Here is a 23,017-nt window from a genome sequence, read left to right on the forward strand (position 1 = left end):
AGTCCCCAGTTTATGATAGGAGCTCCATTCTTGAGATGCATCATAAGCAGAAAATCATCGTAAGCCGGAACATCATCGAAAATTGCCAAAATTCCTAAGAAAACCTCATTTTTAATGTGTGTATTAAAAACTATGTAAACTGCATTTTTATTGCATTTTTCATAAAAAAAACTTTCAAATATTGATTATTCTGCCTTTTTGGAGACATATTTCTTCCATCAGATCGGCGGCTTAATACTGGGAACATGCGTCGTATACCTGGAAATAATTTCTGATGAATATAATTGAAAAGCGGTGGACTGCCTGTCTACATATCTACATAAATAATGAATTAATGTCTAAAGATATATAGATAGTAAATTTATTATGAAAGTTTTAATGATGTAGGTGAAAATTGCCTTTGCTGACGGAATAAAATAATAGAAAGTGGACTTATTCAAAGGGCTGCTGTTCTGGGCAACTAATTACACAAGAAAATAAGTGTTGAATACTGTACTGTATGGGGTACAGTTTTGATGTTAATGTTAGGACGAACACGAAAGCTATGAGTAAACTTCTTTTTATTGGAATAAAATTTTGCATCAAATGTTTACACTGAACTTTATTTCGGTTTTGAAACTTCATCTGTCTTGTTTAGTCTCCCATCTCATTGGGAGCTTAGCTTCTCTTTTCCATGAATGCTTTATAATACTATAATGTGTTAGGTGTTCCTGTAATAATTATTAGCAATTAATTTTTTTCCTTCAAATTATTTGCTAACTTGCATCTCTATATTGTAATGTTGATACTTTTGTTATGTCTTAACTTTTCCTGTTTTTTTTGTTTAATTTTTATGTGCAAACTTACAATTATACACATTATTGTGATACTGACATTTGATCAGATTTCTGTTTGATTTACTTATTGTATATAGTCAGTTACAGTAGCTAGTAGTATAGATTAAAAAACAAAAGAATATTATCTTGTTAAAGTATAAAGGTGGTAAATTTCAAGAAAAACACTACTTATCATGGTGAACAGTTATTTGAAGTCATCTTTCCTGCTGACCTTACTCCCAATGAGCCAATTAGTGAGTACTTTCTTCAAGTAGTTCCAGTCTGTGGACAGCAAGCATACTGTAATATGAAAAGAGGAAACAAAGGAGGTCAAGATAATCATCATCTTTATCATCATTGTCATTGTACACTTCTTCTCCCTCTCTATCCTCCTCTCCCTCCTCTCAAGACACTTTTCCCTCATCCAGATACAGTAAAAAGGGGAAAACCAAGCGTGCTTACAGGAAGTTTCAAGTGGACGTCATGTACCAGATTAATCTCCAATGAGTGTAGCCATAAAAGAAGGTCTATACAGTGTCTGCATCTTTCATTATGAAGGCATCGCTCGCATACATGTTCCATTCTACTGAAGTGGAAGGTGTTTTCCTCTGTACATGTTCACATTCAGTGGATCCAGCTCTTTATGCACACAGTGCTTGACCTGTCCCGAGACAGATGCATATAGAGGCTCATCACCACCTCCCATTTCTCTCTTCAAGGGAGTTGCGAGGTAATAGTAGTGCACCATAGTGCAACATTCAAATACTATTCAAGAAGTACCTGACTAAAGGCTGTGACGGCTTCCTCACATGCCCTACTGTTGCCAGGTAAGAGATGACTCAGCTCTCCTGACTTGTTTGGCTTGTCCTCACACTCCAGAAAATTCTAATCATGAATGAGAGAGATCTACAATCTCTTTCACGTTTGGTCTCATGGTTCTCCTTGTGCTTGGGAAGAGAGCTGTTTGACAAACACTAGGTCTGTCTCATTTGTTTTCCCCTTCTGCAACAATCTTTTTGTAGCTGAAGAAGGATCAGCTCATACTCTAAGGAACTCTTTGAAGGTTCTTCAATTTGAGAGCCCCCTATGGTTGACTAGACCTACATATTCAGGAGATTTTTTCATTTGTTGTTGAATGTAATGAATGTGGGGTAGGCTGCCTACAGCCATACATATTCATTTGCAGTGTTGGCTTTGGATAGCCTATTGGAAGCATGTCCAGTGGTAAGTCTACCTTGGTCACAGTTGGTTCATGATGTGCTAGAGGAAGGGAACAGCTAAGTTTGCAGACTTGTTCTAGCAGGTTCTATAGACTCCTTCCCCCACTGCTTTTACACTGTATTATGTTCCAATCTTCTCCAGTTAGTCATCAGTGTGTGCTGACTAAAGATCTGCCCCTCCAGAGACTGACAGGAAGGTCTTGCCTTCAATGCTTTGGATTCAGTGGCTGTGACTACCATTCATGTGGATAGTTTTGTGGTTAAATGCACAGACAGATTTCCTGATGATGGGTCTAGCAGCTCCAGATGAGAAAACTATGTTCAGAGTTATTAGTGTTTGGAGGAAAGGCTCTTACATTCCGAGCTTATCAGTCTTCAAACCAATGGTTTAACATTATTATTGACAAGAGAGAGAGAGGGTTCTCCTCTTCCCAGACAGATCTCAGATGACAGTGTCATTGTCCTTAGAAACAGCTCAGTACGAGGTTCCTTGCTTCCCATTTCTAGGAAATGTTTGGACTCGGCAATTGAACTGGAAAAGGCACAGTCTCCTGGGACTCTGTCTTCAGTCATGCTGTGCCTTTTTTTAAATCATTGAATAAGCCCTCAGGTTCTAGGTTGTCAGTTGTAACAAGACTTTCGTGTCAGATCAGACAGTTTTGGTAATTGCTGCCAATTGTGAAGCAAGTACGTATTACAACCATTGTGCTAATACCTTTTGTTTGTTTGAGTGGTCAGCTTTCATCCCAAATAAGGAGGACATCAAGTAAGACAATTGACCTCCTCAAGAAAGGAAAAGCTCATGTAAGGTCAGAGGAATTTAATTCCTTCCAAATCAGTAACAGTCATTGTTTCATGTTCATGTAGGTTTTGTATTCGTGTGGCATTCCTGAAGATGAAAGGTAGAACTCATTGTGTTATTTTTTGTTTAAAATGAACAAATTTTGCAAGGGCATTATTTTGCTGTTCTGTGCAGAACGTTATTACAGTATGTACCTACAAAACAGAAAATAAGGTCAACTTCATTAGGTTGATTTTGAGTTTTCATGACTGTAACTTATCAATGGAAAAATGCACCTGTAGTACAGTCAGTCCCTGGTTATCGGTGGACTCTGTAAACGCCATACAATCAGTGATTTATGGTGCCATAACGGACCAGGTTTCAGTTATCGGCACTTAATGGAGTTATGGCATCATAACATACCTAACGGAGGTGTCGTTAACTGAGACTTTATGGCAGAAGTGCCATAAATCCCTGAGTTTTGGTTATTGGCGAATGGCAATTTTCGGTAATCAGCACCCTGCCAGGAATGAAGCCCCCACCCATAACCAGTGACTGCCTGTATAGTTAAATAAAGGAAAGGTATGCCTTGCATCATTGCAATGGCTTGTTTTTGTGTTTAGATCATCAGCAGCATTTATGATGTAGTTATCCAATAAAAAGAGCCAGATTATCTTGATATCCACACTTTTTGCTTTGTTGATTATGCTGCATTGCCTCATTATTATTGAAATTTTGATACTCTTGATGGGTCTGTGATTGGTACCCTCTTTCATGGCAAATAAATAGATTTTTAATTCTGAATGTGCTTGATTTTGTTTTTGAAGATAGAAAGGGCTGGAAGCTTAACTAAAACTAGGACTGGAGCCTCTCATAATCTGCTTTTAAAGAAGGCCTTTTTATTTAGTGTAAACTTTGGTATCAGTGGTTGCAGAACCATCTTCTGTTGCACAAATGCCAAAGAATGTTAAGAGTACAGCTTGTGTGCGCTACCTCACATATGACAAAGAATTTTGTTTTCTTTCTTCTTTATTTGTTAAACTTTGCATTGACTGTTCTTTTGTTTCTGGTAGATAACAAGCAGGTTATAGTGGAATATATTGGGTGGTGTGAATTACTGGTCAGATTCTTTTCACAGCAACATAGTAGCATTTTATTGTAACAAATATTGAGAGACTGTGTAGTAAGAATTATCACTAATGATATTTCATGTGGAACATTAAATACACGTGCTATAATGTATGAGAATGTATATATATATATAAATATTTTATCAAAAGTGCACAGAACTATTGCTGGAACTACGTATAGGTGTGACAGTGGTTTATATTTTGTTCTAGTGCTTTATATATAAAACCATTGATACAGTACCTTGTTTCTAACTTTTTAATCTTTCTTGACTTTTAGAATCTCTTTTCCTATCCGAAACCCTAATATAGTTGATCAATCTGCCCCTCAGCAAGGTGTATGAGCAGTAGAAGATCAGAAGAGGGCTTATCTGGTGTTTCATAAGGAGGGAATGAAGAAATGCAAGCTGAAATTGAAAAAAAATAATTGGTACAGTACTTGGTAAACTTGTGTGCTTTGGAAAGTGAAACTTAATTCTTTTTATAAACAAGGCATGTCCAAATTGAGAAATAGTTGAAGCTGTAAATCGATGTATGCAGCTGTCAGTATCAACTTGAGACGCAGTATGATTTAACGAACCCTTTAAATTAGAGTAAATGATTTGCATATTGTATGTTGTTTCATCATGTCGTATAAAAACTAATAGATTGTATTTGCTCATATATTGTGAGTTCTGTTATTCAGATCTCATATTAGATAATTGTATATAAATCCATATTTTTAGTGTTGATGGCATTTACATTTATAACTTACGAAACTTTTTTTTTTTTTTTTATATATAATTTTGTTTCGAGTTAGACAGTTATTAACTTGATGCTTGTTCATATGTCAGTTACTGATAGTTAAGACTTCATTTTGAAATGGAAGTAGATGTTTTATAAATTTCTCATTAGACATTACGTCATGGTATTTTTTCCATGTAATATGAAACAAAAAAAGTTAAGTATCTTGAATTTTTTTAAAATTTGTAGTAGCTGTTGTTTTTTAATTAGCACATTTAAAAGTAGTCACATTTTCAAGAATGCCTGATTATCTACATTTTTACATTTGTATTTTTTTATGTTTTTATACTTTTACATAAATTTTTGTACAACATATATATGTACATGCAGTGTTTACATGTTTATGTATATAAAGGAAATTCATTAAAATCTTGAAAAGTACTGTACTTAAAATTTCTTTTGTGGGCTTAATCATTTAGTATGTGTTTATTCTTGAATGCAGAATGTATAAATGTTTGATCCATGAAAAACTTAGTCACGTTGCTAAACGTGATTTGTTGAAGGGCCCATGATGGAAATAAAAGCATAAACCACTGTATTTCAGTCTTATTGGTGTGTCCTTCTTTGCACACTGGAGAGGGTATTGGAATATAGTCGTTTATTACTTTTGTGTGGTATGACTGTAGATAGATTCTATTGTTCGTGGAAATTTTTGTGTGTATGATTGCATGAGCGAGCAAAACCTTGCTTTACCAGACTAACTGGGGCACTTGCCAGTTTTATTTTAGCATTCTTCTAGTTTTTATCTAGTTTTTATCCTAAGTTCTTTTTGGTTTCTCATTTGTAGAAAGGAATTCATTTCAATGATATAAAAATAATCTTTTTGCCAATTTCTCTCTCTCTCTCTTTCTTGTAAGAAAAAAGAATTGCATAAGACTGCAATTTGCTAGGATTAAGTAGTTAATGAGACCCCTGTGTCACATTCCAAGGCTCATATAGTACTGGACCAAAGATTTTCATCATAAATAAGGCATGAAAATTGGAGCAAGACAAAGCCAGAAAAGGGGGCAGGTAGGTGGGAAGAGATCAAGTGATGAGGATGATAAATGAAGGCAAGCCAGTGAAACTGGATGTCAGAAGGGATCTGCAAAGAACCTGACATGCACCTTGTTAGGTACATAACTGTTAGTAAACCCTAATGGAATAGTACTAGTAATAAGTGGAATTTAATCGCTACAGTTACAAAATTATTTTAACCATAATTTTAGTGTTATAGAAAGAAAGCTCAAAGAATATTAATGAAGTTGTGTGATGTAGTTTCGCAAGTTTGGAAGAAGCAACAATGAAGGACTATTGAACATGAAAGAGTATTGAATTACAGTATTCAGAATTGATTGGCTGATTATTTTATATCTAAAACTAGCTTTGACTGCCAACATTGTTAACACTGAAAATAGACAGAGGTTACTGTATTGAAACTTTATACTGAGACGGCAAAATTGATCTAAAGTTTTCCTTGGTAAATTATCAAACGTTTGTATGAGTGTGGGGGAAAATGGTAATGTTTCTGATAATAAATCTGTAGTCACTCCCCAGCCAGATCATAGGTTATATGAATAGTTTTTAATGTTTGAACCCAGTTTAGCAATATCACCTCATACATGTTAAATATCTGTAGATTATCAAAATCGTTTTAAATTCCTTCATAGCTTCAAAGCAGTAAGGAAAATCTAAATCTAAATGGTTTCTAGCAGTAATACTGGAAAGTAAGGGGATAAGTTGCATTGGAAAACTAAAAACACAGTTGAAAAGAGATATTTTACTGTATACGATGAACTACATATGTCTAAAGGAGTATCATGAAGAATGTAATAAATTCCATAGTTTCAACAACAAAAAATGAAGGAAAAAGTAGAATGCAGCCATTACACTACTTCCTACGAGAAGATTGGAGGAATAATAGGAAATATATTTAATGCTTTAATGACAAGTATTGAAAATTTGAACATAACTGCTGATGATTGTGAAACAAAGATATTAGTTAATTACTGATTAAATTAAGACTGTACTATCTTGTCTATTATATTCCTTGAAGAGGAAAGGAGAAGAGAGTTGAAGCCTAGTTTTGAAGATAACAGAAAATTTCCACATAAAAGAGGGATTTGGCAATCAGGGAGGAGGAAAAGAAAGGATAGCCAGATTTAAAATATAAGAATTTAGTTTTAAGTGAGTGTTACAAGACTGCATAAGAATAAGGAATATTGTACTTGTGGAACTTGCTGGCACAGCAATCCGAGAAATGTTAGAAAATAGTGTAGCAAATTGAAAGAGGATCTTGATAATGACAAGGGAGGGTTGTTTAGTCTTAAAATACAGTACTGTATATGAAGGTAAAGTGTTGGAATCATGCAGTATATATGGAACGCTGTTAAGGGTAGATTAAGTCAGTGGAAGGCTTTATTAATAATCATAATCAAGTGAACATCTTAATATAAGTTATGGGCTGACATAAGGCTGCATTTTGAATTAGTTCAAGAGAATATTTCTGGAAAATCTTCATTTCTTAGCTGGCCTGGAATGAGCACTGTATTTGTCTTGTATATGTGAATCCAACAAAATTATTAATTTTCCAGGATTAATCCTTCCAAAACAGTATAGAACTTTTGAAAGTTTTGAATGCACGTGAACCATATAGGCCATTTGAACCAAGGACAAATTGTAAGTCAGGTGAGAGAGCATTTGAACATTGCGCACCAAGACTTTACAACAAAATACTGCCCGAAATGAATATCATACAAGAAGAAAGCAAATTTAAAATAGAACTAAAGACGCTTCTATTCTGCAGAAGCCACGATACTGATGAGAGTACGCTAAAAGATAATTAAAGAAAATAAGAAGCAACTTATTTTGAAAACATACAAGGACCTGCCAGGGAGGGAATCATCCCTGTGGAGGGCTGACAATAAAAAACCAAACAAAGTGAACAGCTACCATGATGTAGCAATTGGTTAGGTGCTAGCTTAGTTGGTTAGGTGATGAGGCTCCAGTGAGAAAAATGATCATTTTTAGATGTACATGAAATCCAAATCAGCACTACCACTGTTGGTTTTGAGGCAAAAAGATTGACATTATATATATATATATATATATATATATATATATATATATATATATATATATATATAATGTATATAATATATATATATATATATATATATATATATATATATATATATATATATATATATATATATATATATATAAAACATATACACACACACACACACACACACACAATAACCTGCATGCATATTTACTCCGTGCAAACATTGATTTCATAATTGAAAGTAAATTTTTCTTATAAGCTTTGTTGTGTGTTAATGCTTGTTTGTCATATTTCTATCATTTAGAATACGTACTGAATGTGCCTTCTACTGTTTGCTATCTATTTTATAAATTAAAAATCTGTGTTACCCTCTTGGTATTAGAAATATTGGAATAATTGGCTTTTATCTCAAATTTTTTTCATATTTGTTTTCATTTGTGGGTTTCTGTAGCCGACGTTAAATCTTTTATGAATTCTTGCTAAAAATATCATTGGTTTAGGTGAACATTCATTTCAATGTGTCATGTGGGATCTTACCCCTGCTAATGAACATTTGAAAGTGGCGAGAGATCTTACCAAGTCATTTTAAGAACTATAATTGTCTTTGTTTTCCCCTCATTGCTTTGGATTTTTTTTCTAACAATGTACTTTAGTTGTGATTTTAGTGCTTTCAGCTATGTTATATAGTTCCAAGGTTTTTTTAAAGCCTCAGTCTGCCTTTACAGACTGTCTTTAAAACAATCGGCCTTTGGTGATTTTACTCGTATCCTGTGAATACCACAATATCTCAGAAACATGGTCACTTCTGACTATGTGAAAGGTTGTCACTTCAAGCTATGCTTTTTCTATGTTTTGAACTATCTGTTTACTGAATTCACATTTCTTTCTTGTTTCCAGTTGAGAAAACTAATTGTTCATGTTAGGATGCAAGCCATTATATTATATGAATGCTGCTCTCCTGGCATAGCTGGTTGCCATTTAAAGCTTGATATAAGGAGTTGAATTTTGTTGGAATAGCTATTTGTCCTTGTGGAAGTTACTTTCACATATGGTACTGTAATGCCAGTTCACCTTCACCCAGCAGTGTGCATAGACCTTTACGTGTGTATTCAAAAGTTGACTGTGCCGTTGCAGTTAAGTCGGAAATTGGTTTGAACCACTGCTAGAGTTAACAAATAGAATATGGACATGTTTGTCTTTATACCATTTTCACATGTTTCACATGTAATTGGCACCCTTATTTCAAGGTACATTAACTGTGCCATAGTAAAGAATTTGGTGTTACAGTAAAGTAAAGAAATGTCTTTCAACACATTAAATGTAAAATATAGAATACACTACAGTGTAGCTTCTTCACCAGGAAATAGATCTCCGTATGTTAACTGCTTTAAATGAAAATAAACTGTGTTAATGTGTAATCATCAGATTATGTTTTAGGACAGTTGGGATAAGATAGTTATGTTTTACCATTGGCTTTATTACTTTGTATGGGAGAATTAGAGATGGTATTAGTTTTTTCCATGTTTTACAAGGTTAGTTTGCACATATTCCATTAATTTTTTTCCGTGTTTTACAAAGTTAGGGCAGTACATATTCCAAAAATCACTGTGTCTATCAGCCTATTGTCTGTGAGTTTAAATGAATTCAAATTTAAAAGGATACTGTATCCATTAGGGAGCAACCTGATTGATTGATTGGTTCTCTAGGCTTCCAACATTGCTAACCCAAGCATCTTTATTATCAAAACATGTTTTAATGTTGGATTCTCCTTTGAGAGTTAGACTTGGAATGAGTTCTTTTATATGGTCTGCATTTTCATCTTTTCCAGTAATCATTATTTTCTGGAGCATCTTATTGGCCCTTTTCATGCTACCTTCTTTTGTTATCAGTATCAGTCTTATCAGCACCCCGTATTTCTTCAGTTTCCTTAGTTGTATAGACAACACCCTACATACAAACGATTTACGTTCCGAACTACCGTTTGTATCTTGAATGGTTTGCTAGTTCAACATAAAAATCTATAGAATCTACTAAACCTGGGAAACAACAGTCTTGAAACTTTTTTTTAAAGAACAAAAGGAAGAAACTATCAGGGTCTTCTCAACCCCAGCTATCAAGATTATCCAGATTTTTCTTAACATCCCTGGAGTTAAATGCAAATTCAAGTGGCTCAGGATGACAAACATCAGGGAGAGGGACATACTCAGCCGATTGCTTAGCTTCAAGAGCTTGATGAAGCAATCATCCTTTTCCGTAGGGTCAGTAACTAATCTACCACCATCTGTTAGTAGTGGTGGAATGGAAGACGAGCATGACCCAAAGATAGATGATGCCAATTTGGTCCACCACAGATGAGGCTGAGTAATTTCTTCGAGTTTCCTCTTCAAGGAATTATTGTAATTTCTCTTCGCTTTATGGTAAGTTCTATTGGTAGCTTGGTGAGAGACAATATAAATGGTGTCCCATGCATTGAATTTGGTCTGTTTGTCATGGTAGGCTCATCTACATGTATCATCAAACCAGGGCTTGTCATTGCCCTAAATTTGATGAACTTTCTAGGGACATATCAAATTAAAAAATCCAACATTTCATTTACTTTCTTCTTAGGATCAAGATCTAATATAGCATAGGAAATATTAAGTGTTTGACAAGCTTGAATAATGCAATCTCAGTTAGCTTTAGATTTCAACCAGACCATTTTTCCAATAGTGGAATTGGGGATTTACTGATTGGCATATGTCCATCTCAATGGTGCAAGGATCAGAGGTGTCTATATATTCACAGACCTTCGTCTTCACAACAGCTAGAACATCTGTGAATGAGGCCTAATCTATTACCAGAAATGCTCGTGGGTTCCTCAGTTAGCCAGACAAAATCGGAGAATGCTCAGAACTCAAGAGCCATGTTGATATGTGGAATTTGAATTTAGCCACAAATAACGAATGAAGTTTTTGAGTCCTGTGACTGATCCATGCCAATCCACTCCAAAGACAGTTATGTATAGAATCATTTTAAAGATTGTGCCAACAGTTGAATGATTCACATCATACTGGTGTGCTACATCCACCATTTTTTCACCACTCTAATTTCTTTAGTATTTGTACCTTAGTTTCCATTGAGATAGCATGCTGCTTTTCACCACTACCACTATCTTCACTTGCTTAACGCTCACTATTAGCCATGATACTTAAAGGAGGGGCTAAATATTTCATGATAAAATCAAAGGAATATCTTAGGGCACAACAGAGAATGTCTTACCACTAGCATGGGCACAAGAGTCTGGGGCGGTGGGTTTGAGTGGGCTAATATGCTGTACAGCTTGGGTAGCAACTAAAATTGTAACTAAGCAGAATAGGTGAACAAAACAAATTTTGAACTTCGTGATAAAGGAGGAGCACTTCAAACAATTTTAATTTATAATCATGTTTGTTCTTACCTCAGAATGTTCGTAAGTTGAATGTTCTTAAGTAGGGTAGTGTCTATATAGGCAGTCCCTGCTTAGTGATGGCATTGGTTACAGCAATGCGGTTTTATGGCACTTGGTTAGTGACACTGGTAATAGGATTTTCAGTGCCAATCTCAGCAGCGGTGCCAATCCCCAGTTAACAGTGCCGTTAAGCGGGTTATTAGTGTTGTTATCGGCGATTTTTAATTAGCAGCACACGGCTGGGAATGGAACCCCTGCTGTTAACCGGGGACTGCCTGTATTGTGCGTTTTCCCAGTGCTAAATCATTTAACATGATTTCCAATGTAATTCCAATTGTTAGGTGACGTGTTACTTTTCAGTATCTTGTACTTGAAAAAGAACTCTTCTTTTATCTCTTCCATAAGATCTTGTTCTGTCCTCCAGGCATCGTTATTATTATTATTTTTATTTGCAATGTTTACATGTACCAAAAAGTCAAGCCATTAGTTTGCTAAGCAACCTTTCTCAGTAGACAGTAGATTGCCTATATGAAAGACAAGCAAAGAAGTTAAATGTTAGTTATGTTTGTATAACAAGTTGATAAGAGATAAGTAAAGGGTTCTTTAAATAATTTTGATAAAAAAAAATTTTTGAATATTGGTTTTATGGCCAGCATCTAGCCCAAGGCAGTTGAAGACTGCCTTAAGGATGATCAGATACAATACGTACGTAATTGAACAAAATATTCAGAAGAGAAAATATTAATAATTCCAAAGTGTGTTCATGGGCTCTCACAACTGTCTGTGTACAATCTTATGAACGCATGAAAGAAAATTTTAGTGACTAAACAACCTCATTTTTTCATAAGCTCTGTACATGAACTTTACCCTTGGGACTTGTAACAACATATTTGAGTGTAATTGTGAGACTCGCAGATGAATAATGATATAGTGCATAGATTTGATTAAAGCAATATAGTATGTGTTAGGCTCTTATTCAAGTAGTCCGAATATGTACTGTGTAATGAGTCATATGCAGTAAGTATGTTTATATTCACTTCTGTAGTGTGTTCTTGTTTAAAAACTATTTGCTTCCTGTGTGCTCTTAACAAGATTTCCTCTCTCTCTTTTCTAAGTGTAGGCATTGAAAAAAATGATGAGTAAGGTACAGTAGAACCTCAGTTTTCATACATAATCTGTTCCAGAACGTCTCGCAAAGTCCATAAGGTACAAAATCCAAAACAATAATTCCCATAAAGAATATTGTAAATACAATTAATGCGTTCCAGGCACACAAAACTATTAACAAAAATACATTTTGTAGGGAATAAGCACAGTTTTACAAACAGAAAATAATGAGAAATGAATATATATGACTAATGAAATTAATAAATGAACATTTAACATCACTCTTACCTTTATGGAAAACACGTTGTTAGCGTATGGAAGACGGAGAGGAGGGGAGAGGGAGGAGGAAAGGTGGTTTGGAAGGGGAATCGCCCTTCAGAAGGACTTCAGGTATCAAGGACATATCTTGGGTTACTTCCAGTAATTTTTTACTGGCACTATCTGAGGTTACTTCCCCTCTTCGTTTTTTACCGGCACTAGGAACAGCTTGAGAGTTACTGGACCCCTGTCACACGACAAAGCTATCCAGAGATATTTGTTTCTGACATTTCTTTAAAATTTGCCTAAAGTTAAACACGGCATTATCATTAAACATGTTAGAGACGCAGATTACAACTTCTTTGTAGGGATGATAATTCTCCACAAAATTTTTTAGATCACTCCATTTTGCATACATGTCCTCAATCCCTGAAGTAGGCACATTATGTATGCCCATTCGTTTTCTGAATGTTTCAAACTAGCCTCTGCTGGCCTTAAAACTAACAGTAGCGCTTGTAGGTTGTAGGCATTCTCTCACTGAGATTGGCATGCAACATCCTCCAACACTTTGCTACAAGTTCTTTCTTAAATCCTATAGTGTTTCTCGCCTTTTTTTTTTTACATAACTTTCTTTGGCCCCATGATGGCTTATTTAGCAGTTGTACTCTAATAAAAAAAAAAGCATAAAAACAACGAACAACAAAGTAGAATGGGCCACGAGAGAACACTGGATGCTTTGTTTGGTTGCCCTGTACGGGGCCTAGTCATGCGATGGGCCTTGGAAGGAGCGTTTCCGAGTGTACAAAATCCGAGAATATGTGCAAAACCCGAGACGAAACTGTTGGAAAAGGTCTACGAAAACCAAATCGTACGAAAACCAGGGCGTACGAAAACCGACGTTCCACTGTACATACTATTTATGAAGTGAATCATCTTTGAGACCAGAAAAAACATTTTTGCTAGGTTGTCCATGAAAATTGTTTCTCCCATATATACAAAACACTTTCATACATACAGGTATTAGCCATTATGTGTGTCACCTATCATACATCTTGAGGTAATTCAGAAAATGAATCTCTAAGATCTGTAATAAAGTGAACAAAATATCCATTGGGAAACATTAATGGAAATGCTCCTAATAAGACACTGAAATATTTTCTTGTGGCATCATATCCTTGAAAATTCTGATTGCTCTCAGGAATCACTTGCACTTCACAGATGTAGAATTAAGGAAAATGTTTCTTTGTTGGAATAGAAGTCTGTCAAAGGTGTTTAAATAGTGTCCTTTCTTTCCTCTGCATTAGTAATTATGGCTGTGAAGCTTTGATTGAGAAGTGTCGTTCTTCAGGTATTAATCCCCGAGTTTGAGAAAGCATCTTTCAGTTCTCATGAGTACTGCAGGCGACAAAGGTAGAACTGAATTTAATGCCCAAAGTGTGTTCCTGACATGTGTTCTTGATTAGTTCTTGAGTGTGTAATTTTCCCCTGCATAGTACTAGTTCTCAGTGTAGTACAGTGAAAGTGAAATTTACAAATTGAAGTAGTTCCAAATGAAAGTTGAAAATAAAATTATATCAGAACATATGAAGTTCATTTGAATGAAAAATTGAGGAAGAGTAAGAAATCAAAACATCATTCTACCTTCAGAATAGTTTTTAATTATTGTACGTACCTGCAATAACTGTGGCGAAAATATGCTGCTTCAAAATCTCCTGCTGTGATTGTCAACACTTCTTAGTCCTGGAGTAAAAATGTGGGTGAGTATGTGTAGACTTATACAAGAAAGTAGGAAAATATGTTTGTGAGTACTATTATTGTTAATATGCAGCACCAAAATGTATATTTAATGTTTTCACTTAATTTTATGTAGCTTTCAAAAAATTACTATCAGACACATTATGTAAACCTAGTGCTTGTGTATATGTAAGATTTTGTTGAAGCTAAAAACACATAAACACACGCATAGGTTTTTGGCTTCTAGTAGTGTTGTGTCCATGATACTCTGGTATTAATCCTCTTGGCATGCCAGACATCTTAGATTTGAAGATTTATGCAGTGTTACTGCATTTTGCAAAAGCACCCAACACATTTTTCATGTATACAGTATGTGATCTTTGCCACTGGACTGAATTCATGTGTTCAAGAGTGCTTTTGTATGTTGGTTCACTTATACAATTATGTATAAAACTGATGAATACCATCAAACTAAAGAATCAGCTTTTGGAGTTTTACCTGTATTTCTTACTTGTGCCATTTAGAAGTTGGTATGAAAGTATTATTTTCTTTTTGTGTGTAAACTTTTGTATAGAAAGATCACAGTACCTATTTGTGGCTTGTAGGAATATGTTAGGGAAAGAAAAAATGGTGCACTTATCAATATAAGTTTGAACATGTATAATTAAAGAATTAATGAGGATGCTCTGAAATGGTTGCCTTCTTGGGAAATTAAATTTGTAGCAATGTCTCGTAAACACTTGTGGGATTTCATGGTTCTCCTTAGGAGCTAAATCAAACCATTTTAGCAAGCCCTATGAGAAATTTAAAGATTAACTTGGCAATGTTGATAAATGTAAATTCAGTAAAACTGTTAATAATGACTCGTCAAAAGAGAATTCTACCTCTCCCATAATTTTAAACATGCACAACATCCATGCTAATTTTATATTAGTATACTGTAGTTACAGAAGTTCTATTTAATGATACCCCTTTCATTAAGGCTTTTCTAAAAACCATCTTTTCTTTATTTGATTTCCTGTGTTTAAACTGCTATCAAAATTTTCGTCCAGTAACTAGACTACTTCTTAAGTCACATGGAAAAGATTTGAGTTTAACACTCGTAAGAGATTAGCTCAAAGTCCTCATTACATTAGATAATAACCCTGTGCTATTTTACATTCATAAAGGATGATGATTTAATTTTTGTAAAATTGTCCAAATCCTCATTACACCTGTTCTGCTGACTTGTATACTACCTGAAGCTTTTTATTTTAGGCTGATATTTCCTACTTATGTTCACTTGTGGGATTTATGCAATGAAATGCAATTTCAGCTCATAGATAGGGATCTCATAGCAAGGAAAAAGAAATTATATAAGGATTATGTTTAGGTGTGTTCTCAGTTATGGAACCTATGATACTGTGTATTTGACTTTTAAAGTTGACTCCTGATGATATCTTATATTTTCATTAAATTCTTATTCTATTTGTACCACATGGAAAGGGGAATCCAGTCATTTTTTTATGTTTTTGTTATAGAGGCAAATGTGATATCTGTGATAGGTTATTATTATAGCGTTCACTGGGATAAAGAGTCACAATTTTTGACAACTGCCCAGGAAAATTGACAGAAAAATAAGAAACCTTATCCTTCATATATAGGAGCAAATAATGACTGTAGACCTGGACTTATTTTTTGGGGTTGAGAACGATTTGTAAGAGCCCAGAAAGAATGACAGGAAAATGAATAGCTTGAATATGAAATTATACCAAAAGTTGATTCTTGTTTCAGCGAGTTGTAGTCCAGAGGCACCCAACGCCACGTTTCATTGCCAGACGTGAGATCTTTTTTATCAGTGAGTATTGTAAACTTCTTTATCGTGCTTTGCTATGTATACTTACTTCGATGTATCTGTTCAGATTTGAATGCTAACTACTGTACTCTTGTTTTTTTACATCTGTCCATCCGGATGTGGTGGTAGCGCATGGTAACACTGCATCACGGGCTTTAGATAGTTACGCTATGTGTAAGTTTTAGGTAAATAAAAGGATATCTGGGTGTACATATGCAACTGAAAAGTCTTTTAATAATTTACTGTGTGCGCATTACACCGTTAATATTTGAAATAGGATATTATTTAAAGCCCGGGACACAGTGTTACTATGCGCAAACACCACAGGCGGATGGACAGATGGGAAAAAACAGAGTATAGTCAAGTTTACAGTTCTACTAAAGGGAGTTGTTAATTCTCATCTTATCCATGACGTAAAAAAAAAGAATCAACTTGTGGGATAATTTTTTTTTTTTTTTTTTTTTTTTTTACCTAGTGTCTATTTTCAGTACACAGACACACAATGTGTTTTTGCTGGGATTTTACTTTAGTGTGGTTATTTGAGGAAATATTAAAAGGGTACAGTTTATTAAAAGAATAGTATAACTCAACCATTGAGCTATGCATTTGGGATTGCAGATAGGTGTATAGCTGATGAACCACCCCTTATATCAACCATGATCTCTTCTGTTGACGTTTCATAAATGTTCAGGTTTTGTGATTAAATTTGTAATGCTTTGTATTTTTTTCTTGTATCTGTGCATGTTAACAAAGTAATAGTGTATAGACTATCATCATGGAAATATTTTCCCTAAGTTTGGAAGTAAATTCCCTAAGGGATCAAAAGTCAACAGCTCGCTATAATTCAAGATAGGGAATAAGAAAAACTCGAGGAAAATCATGTACCATTTTTGTATTAGAAGTAGGATAGTTGAGTAATAATGAACTTCTCTTAAGTTCTTGAAGTATCCAAATGCTGTGGACCTCACAAAAGAATGCAGAATGTCTCATTCCATTCAAATCTTAGTTATCGATTGGTTTAATGCAGAGGTTTTCAAAACCTGGAGGTCGTAACCCCCAGAGGGGTCGCCAGCCTTTTTTTGGGGGATCATGAGATCATTCTTGAGCGAAGGTATGTTTTAGCTTTTTTCAACTGGACTGCTGTGGTGACGAGCTGACAGCTGTGCCAGTACGAGTTTCCATTCCTAAATGACAGGTCATGACGATCACCCATTGTTCGCACTGGGTGATGTTCTGCTACTTGTCACAGAAACAAGCTGTAGGTTTAGCTTGTGTGAGAAAGCATCCCGGTTAGTCAGAAAAATGTCCCAGAATGTTCAGGACGAGCAGTCAGTCACCCAACAATGCTCCATTGTTCATTGGGAACGTGTGTATAGTATATGGCAAATTAACAGCAAAAAATTTGTTTGCAGATAGACTTTGGACCCGTCAGAGCAAAAATGTCTCTAACAGATTTGGAAGCAGAAATGAACAGCAAAAAAAAATCATGTTTTCATATAAACTTGTGACCCATCAGAAGAAGAAATGTCAATCAATCAGATTCGGAAGGAGGGATAAATAAAAACGTGTAGATAGGTTTGGGACCTGTAATATTGAATAGAGATTCCTTTTGTAATAGCTTTGGTTGGTGAAAATATGGTAACCCTACATTTTATTGAATCAAAAAGTTTAGGGGGTCATTGGTCATATTTAGGTGGTCATAAGGGGTCGCAGTATGAAAAAGGTTGAAAACCACTGGTTTAGTGACAGTTAGTAAAAGAGGTAAAGTGTTCATGGCGTTTTTGCATGTGTGGATTTTACACCTTCTGGATAAGTGGCTTTGCAGCTTGAGAGTTTGGGTTAATATACTTAAATTTTTCTATGTTGTATGTACCTCTATAAAAATAGAATATTTTGTTTTAAATGGATCCTTTATGACTTAATATTTGCATACACTAGTAGGAATTACAAGGACTTTAATGGAAAATTACTGGATTGTGATAATTAAGGTAAATAAGAAAATATTGTGTGGATTTTATTCATACTTTCATAAGCCATAATCTAGTACGTTAGATTGCCATTTCATTATGTAGGGCCATTCTCATAATTGCGAGTGTTAAATCATAGTTTTATTGTTTATAGAAATTAATGTGTTTGTCTACTCTGTTTGCTGGAAAAAGTGTAAAAATGATGTTGGCTTATGGTATAAAAGTTATAATAGTTAGTTCATTAAGGATGGTCATTTCTACACATCGTTTTACATTGGTGCTCTCTTGTCCTGCTTGTTATTTCCCAAATTGTTTGACCAGGTTGGCTTGTCATTACTTCTTAAAGAGAATTCCAGTTACATCTTGCTCCGACCAAAATAGGTTTTGGTAATCATACCCATCTATCTCACTTTAAGGTCGAATTATCATCTCTTAGCACAGTTGTTAACAACTGTGCTTTTAGCAAGTATAGATGTGGCATTCTAAAGGGTAGTTTTCTTTGGACCCTTGTTGTTGTCAGTTAATTGTTGACAGAATTGTCTTTCAAGATAATTAGATTTTTGCAGTCTCATCATTCTTTTTACTCCCGGTTTTTCTGCCTTGTGCACTTTCTGCCTAAATTCTCATGTACTTGGGTCTTTCTTTATTTCCATTCTCCATAATTCTTTATTAGCCTTTGTCATGTAACATCCATATCTGCTATTTTAAGTGCTCTTCTCCTGTTCCCAGCACATGTAAATCATATTTTCAAAATATTGGTTTATTTTTCTGCATCTTTAACCAAATATCTCGGCTAAGTTGCTCGCGTAATGTTATTTTCCAATTGCACTCCATATTACTCCTTTTGTGTTTCATCCTCCAGATACCTAACAAAGGCCTGGCACAGATCTGTAACAGGTGTTAGTCTGTTATGTGGCTGAACTCTAGGAAAGCCTAACGCAGTTTATTAGCTGATCACGTACTGGACTGTCATGTTTTGAGACATTGGGAATTGGTAACATGGCTGTTACTTCATGTTTCTCTAGATCCCTATTTCTTAGCATTTTAATTAAAATCATAATTTATAGGTCCTCTAAAGTTATATAAAGTTCCAGGAGCTTTCAGTATCCACTAAAATAGTTGGATCAATAGCACATGTTTCAGATCTATTATTTTACCATTACAATTATATAATTCTCTTGTTTGTAGATGTCATTAGCATTCCAAGATGTTTATCTTTATTCAGGATTCCTCAAAGTAGTGGTTTCTACTTCTCCAAGGGTGATGATAATACAGGGGTTACAATCATTTTAAAAGGTGTCCTGTGTGTATCTTTGATCAAATCTTTTTCAACTATGATCTCCCTACGTTATCTCAGTCCCAGAGCCTTTAGAATAATTATAAACCATTCCCCTTGCAGAGCACCAGCGTTCACACACTGGTTAGGTAACATGAAGTCACTTCCCTTTTACCAGATGTTTATCATTCTTTGTTAATGTAAAAACTCAAGGCAGTGTTATTGATGCTAATGCCAGTAGTGATTGTGTTGATTTAATGCTGGTTTTAAACACCATGCAAAATTCCTTTATAATTTTTTTTTGTGTCTGATACATACAAATAGGATTTTTCTAGTGCTGTGTATGGGTACCTACCTCAGTCAGACTGTATCAGGTCTGTTGGAGGACATTGCAGTTTGCTGTCACACTTTTGTAAACATTATGTGGATTCATATTACAGGGGAACCTTGGTTTTCATACATAATCCGTTACAGAACCTCCCATGAAATCCGAAATGTACGAAAACCGAAACAGTTATTGCCATAAGGAATAATGTAAATACAATTAATGCATTCCAGACCCCCCAAAATATTTAAAAAATAATTTTTTAGGGAATAAACACAGTTTTACATACAGAAAACAATGAGAAATAATTATAAATGACTTAACATTACTCTTACCTTTACGGAAAACACATGCTGGCATATGGAAAACGGACAGGAGGGGAGAGGGAGTAGGATAGGTTATTGTTTGGAAGGGGAATCTCCTTTCTGAAGGACTTCAGGTATCAAGGACCTATCTTGGTTTACTTCTAGTCCTTTTTTACTGGCACTATCTGAGGTTACTTCCCCTCTTCGTTTTTTACTTGCACTAGGACCAACTTGAGAGTTACTGGACCCCTGTTGCACAACAAAACTGTTTCGAGACATTTGTTTCTGGCGTTTCTTTAGAATTTGCCTAAAATTAAAATGGCATTGTCATTAGACACGTTGGATTACAACTTCTTTGTTTGGGATGATAATTCTCCACAAAATTTTTTACATCATTCCACTTTGCAAACATGTCCTTAATCCCTGAAGTATGCACATTATATATGCCCATTCGTTTTCTGAATTTTTCAAACAAGCCTCTGCTGGCCTTAAATTCACTAACAGCAGCTCTTGTTATAGGCATTTTCTCACTGAGATTGGCATGCAACATCCTCCAACACATTGCTATAAGTTCTTTCTTAAATTCTATAGTGTTTCCTGCCTTTTTTACAGGAGGGCTAGCACTCGGAACTTGCTTTGGCCTCACGAAGGCTTATTTAGCAGTTGTACTCTAATAAAAAAGCATGAAAAGCCCAAAAACAACAAACACAAAAACAGAAGGGGTTATGAAAAAAGATGGGATGCTTTCTTTGGGCACTCGATACTGGGCCCAGTCACACGCTGGGCCCCGGATAAAATGTTTCCGAGTGTATGAAAACCAAGGAAATGTACGATAGCTGAGACAAAATTTCATAGAAAAATGTCTAAGAAAACTGAAACGTACAAAAAGGCATACAAAAACTGAGGTTTGACTGTACTAGATACTTGTCTATAAATGATGGCATAACACAGATTTAAGTTGCCTATCCTAGGGGATTTACAATAGTACAGTCATATTTGGGATGCTGGATAAGAAATGTACTAATACTATTATGACAAGTATTGCTTGAACTTACTCCTTTTATTTAAACTGCTGTATACAATGTAGGACACTATCCTCATCTCTTTGATAGATAATTGTTCCATCACCAATAGTCTCTCTCTCTCTCTCTCTCTCTCTCTCTCTCTCTCATCTCTCTCGTCTCTCTCTCTCCTCTCTCGTTCCCTCTCTCTCTCTCTCTCTCTCTCTCTCTCTCTCTCTCTCTCTCTGTTGATTGAGTTGCTCAGTTGAGGGCCATTTTTGTATCTCAACCTTTAGTGCGTTTACTTTTCTAAGATTGTTCTGGTGTGGCCAGGTAGAAAAGGGGCAGAGTTGTCATATTTACTGGCATGTAGGTGGGGCCCCTCAGATGCTTCCTGCAGAGACAATCCTCCTTAGGAAGATTTGCTTTAGACCTTGGGAGTCCAGGAAAGGTTTTGCTTCTTACCTTTTTAATTTATTTTATTTTTCATTTCCAATTCTATTTACTCCTTCATTTTCTATAATTATAGAAGTGCTGAATGGCCTGTTGGCTCCAGTGTTTGGTCTTGAGCCACAAATTCATAAATTAATCTATTAAGACCTTTGGAATTTACTACATTCCTATACATTTCTGGAAACTGGCATTTACAAGAGTCACTGGGGCTGTCCATACTTAGCACAGTAGCTGATCGAGATCGAGTATCCTTTAATGATATTGACCATGACCTTTTTAAAGCCAGTTGTGAATCATAGGACTCCTAAACTCAGATCTGGCAATGCCTGGCAAAAAAATATGCCATATATTAATTTTTATTAATGAACTGAGGTTTTAACCAAAAATATATGAAATAAGATTGAAACAAACCACTGCACTTCAAGAAATGGAAACCATATCGGTCGATTTTGTGAAGCTAATATGATTACTATACCATGAAAATTGGCAACGTACGATGTCTGTACAAGCCACACCACAGTGATCATAGAAAACTAAATGCACTATATACAATGGAATTCTCTTTGTGCTTCCATCTTACCCAGGTTTTGTAATCTGCTCTTGCCCATTTCACAGGTGCATTGTTTTCTTTAGGCTTAGACTCCTATAATTTCTTCTGTTTAATGTACTGCTGTCCGTTAAGTTTGGAATAGAAAAGGGCACTTGTGTGCCCTGTTCCCCCAATCAGTTCCCTCCTGCCTCTGGCAAGTTTAATCAGGATTTTGGTGTTGGTGCTTGTTTTTGGTGAAAATCCCCCATTGAAAAATCTTATTTACCTGTGACGAAGTAGCAACTCAAATTCTAGCAGGAAACATGTCATAATGAGAGAACTGATCTCGCCTACAATTTCTTGTTTTATGCTTGATTGTATTTTAATGGCCATGCTTCATATTTCCTGGCTATAGGGAGTGATGGCAGGATCAGCTGTTGCTCCTGTGGTACTTTGCACATGTATGATTTCATGCAACTTAAGGGCTGGTTTGGTTATTCATAATGTTGTTGACAAGGGAAGCAGCATTGTCACACAGAATGAATAGCAGGTGTAGCTTGGTGCTGTCAACTAGGGAAGCTGCACTTCTATATATGTATCCAGCAGATGATATTTTTGTTGCAACTTCAAGTAAAAGTTTCATGAGGTACCTTCCTGTCGAAAAGTTCAGTGGTATTATTTCTAGTTTACCTATGCACAGTGATTTTCTTTTACATTGTTTAGTAGTTTTTGTGGATGAGCTAGTAACAGGAACCAGTCCCATCCTAAATATATTCTTTTCATGGAATATACAGCAATTGCCAAGACCAATACTTTCAACTTCATATCCCATATTCTTCATATGAAGTGGGTTAGTGAGCTAGTTGGGGATAGTCTTCACCTATGGCAGTAGTTGTAGGAAGATTTATCTTTGGCTTTCAACTTCTTGATTGTTGACAGGACCTTAGTATTGTACTATGATACTTCTTTCAACTTGCTTAACTGTATCCCATGGTGTTTATAGGCACACATTTATGGTGCTGTCATTTC

General features: G+C 35.3%; 1 protein-coding gene across 6 annotated transcripts in view; it reads left to right on the plus strand.

Annotated features, from left to right (window-relative positions):
- The window catches only part of LOC135220483 (serine/threonine-protein kinase NLK2-like), a 262,853-nt gene that overhangs the window by 211,918 nt on the left and 27,918 nt on the right, over window positions 1–23,017 (plus strand). The window contains exons 10-11 of one of the 6 annotated variants that reach the window (XR_010315712.1): window positions 4,276–4,373; window positions 16,072–16,135. The exons of 1 other annotated variant lie outside the window; for it this stretch is intronic. Coding sequence is in view for 1 of the 5 variants with exons in the window: in XM_064257612.1 (XP_064113682.1) it covers window positions 4,276–4,294 (19 nt within the window). In the remaining 4 variants the exon portion in view is untranslated. Of the gene's footprint in view, window positions 1–4,275; window positions 5,263–16,071; window positions 16,136–17,544; window positions 21,170–23,017 lie in introns of those variants that run through there. 4 more of the 6 variants (XR_010315715.1, XR_010315713.1, XR_010315714.1 and 1 more) reach the window with 4 other exon arrangements.

This window comes from Macrobrachium nipponense, chromosome 2 (genome assembly GCF_015104395.2).
Source record: "Macrobrachium nipponense isolate FS-2020 chromosome 2, ASM1510439v2, whole genome shotgun sequence".
In the NCBI taxonomy this organism is placed as follows: Eukaryota; Metazoa; Arthropoda; class Malacostraca; order Decapoda; family Palaemonidae; genus Macrobrachium; species Macrobrachium nipponense.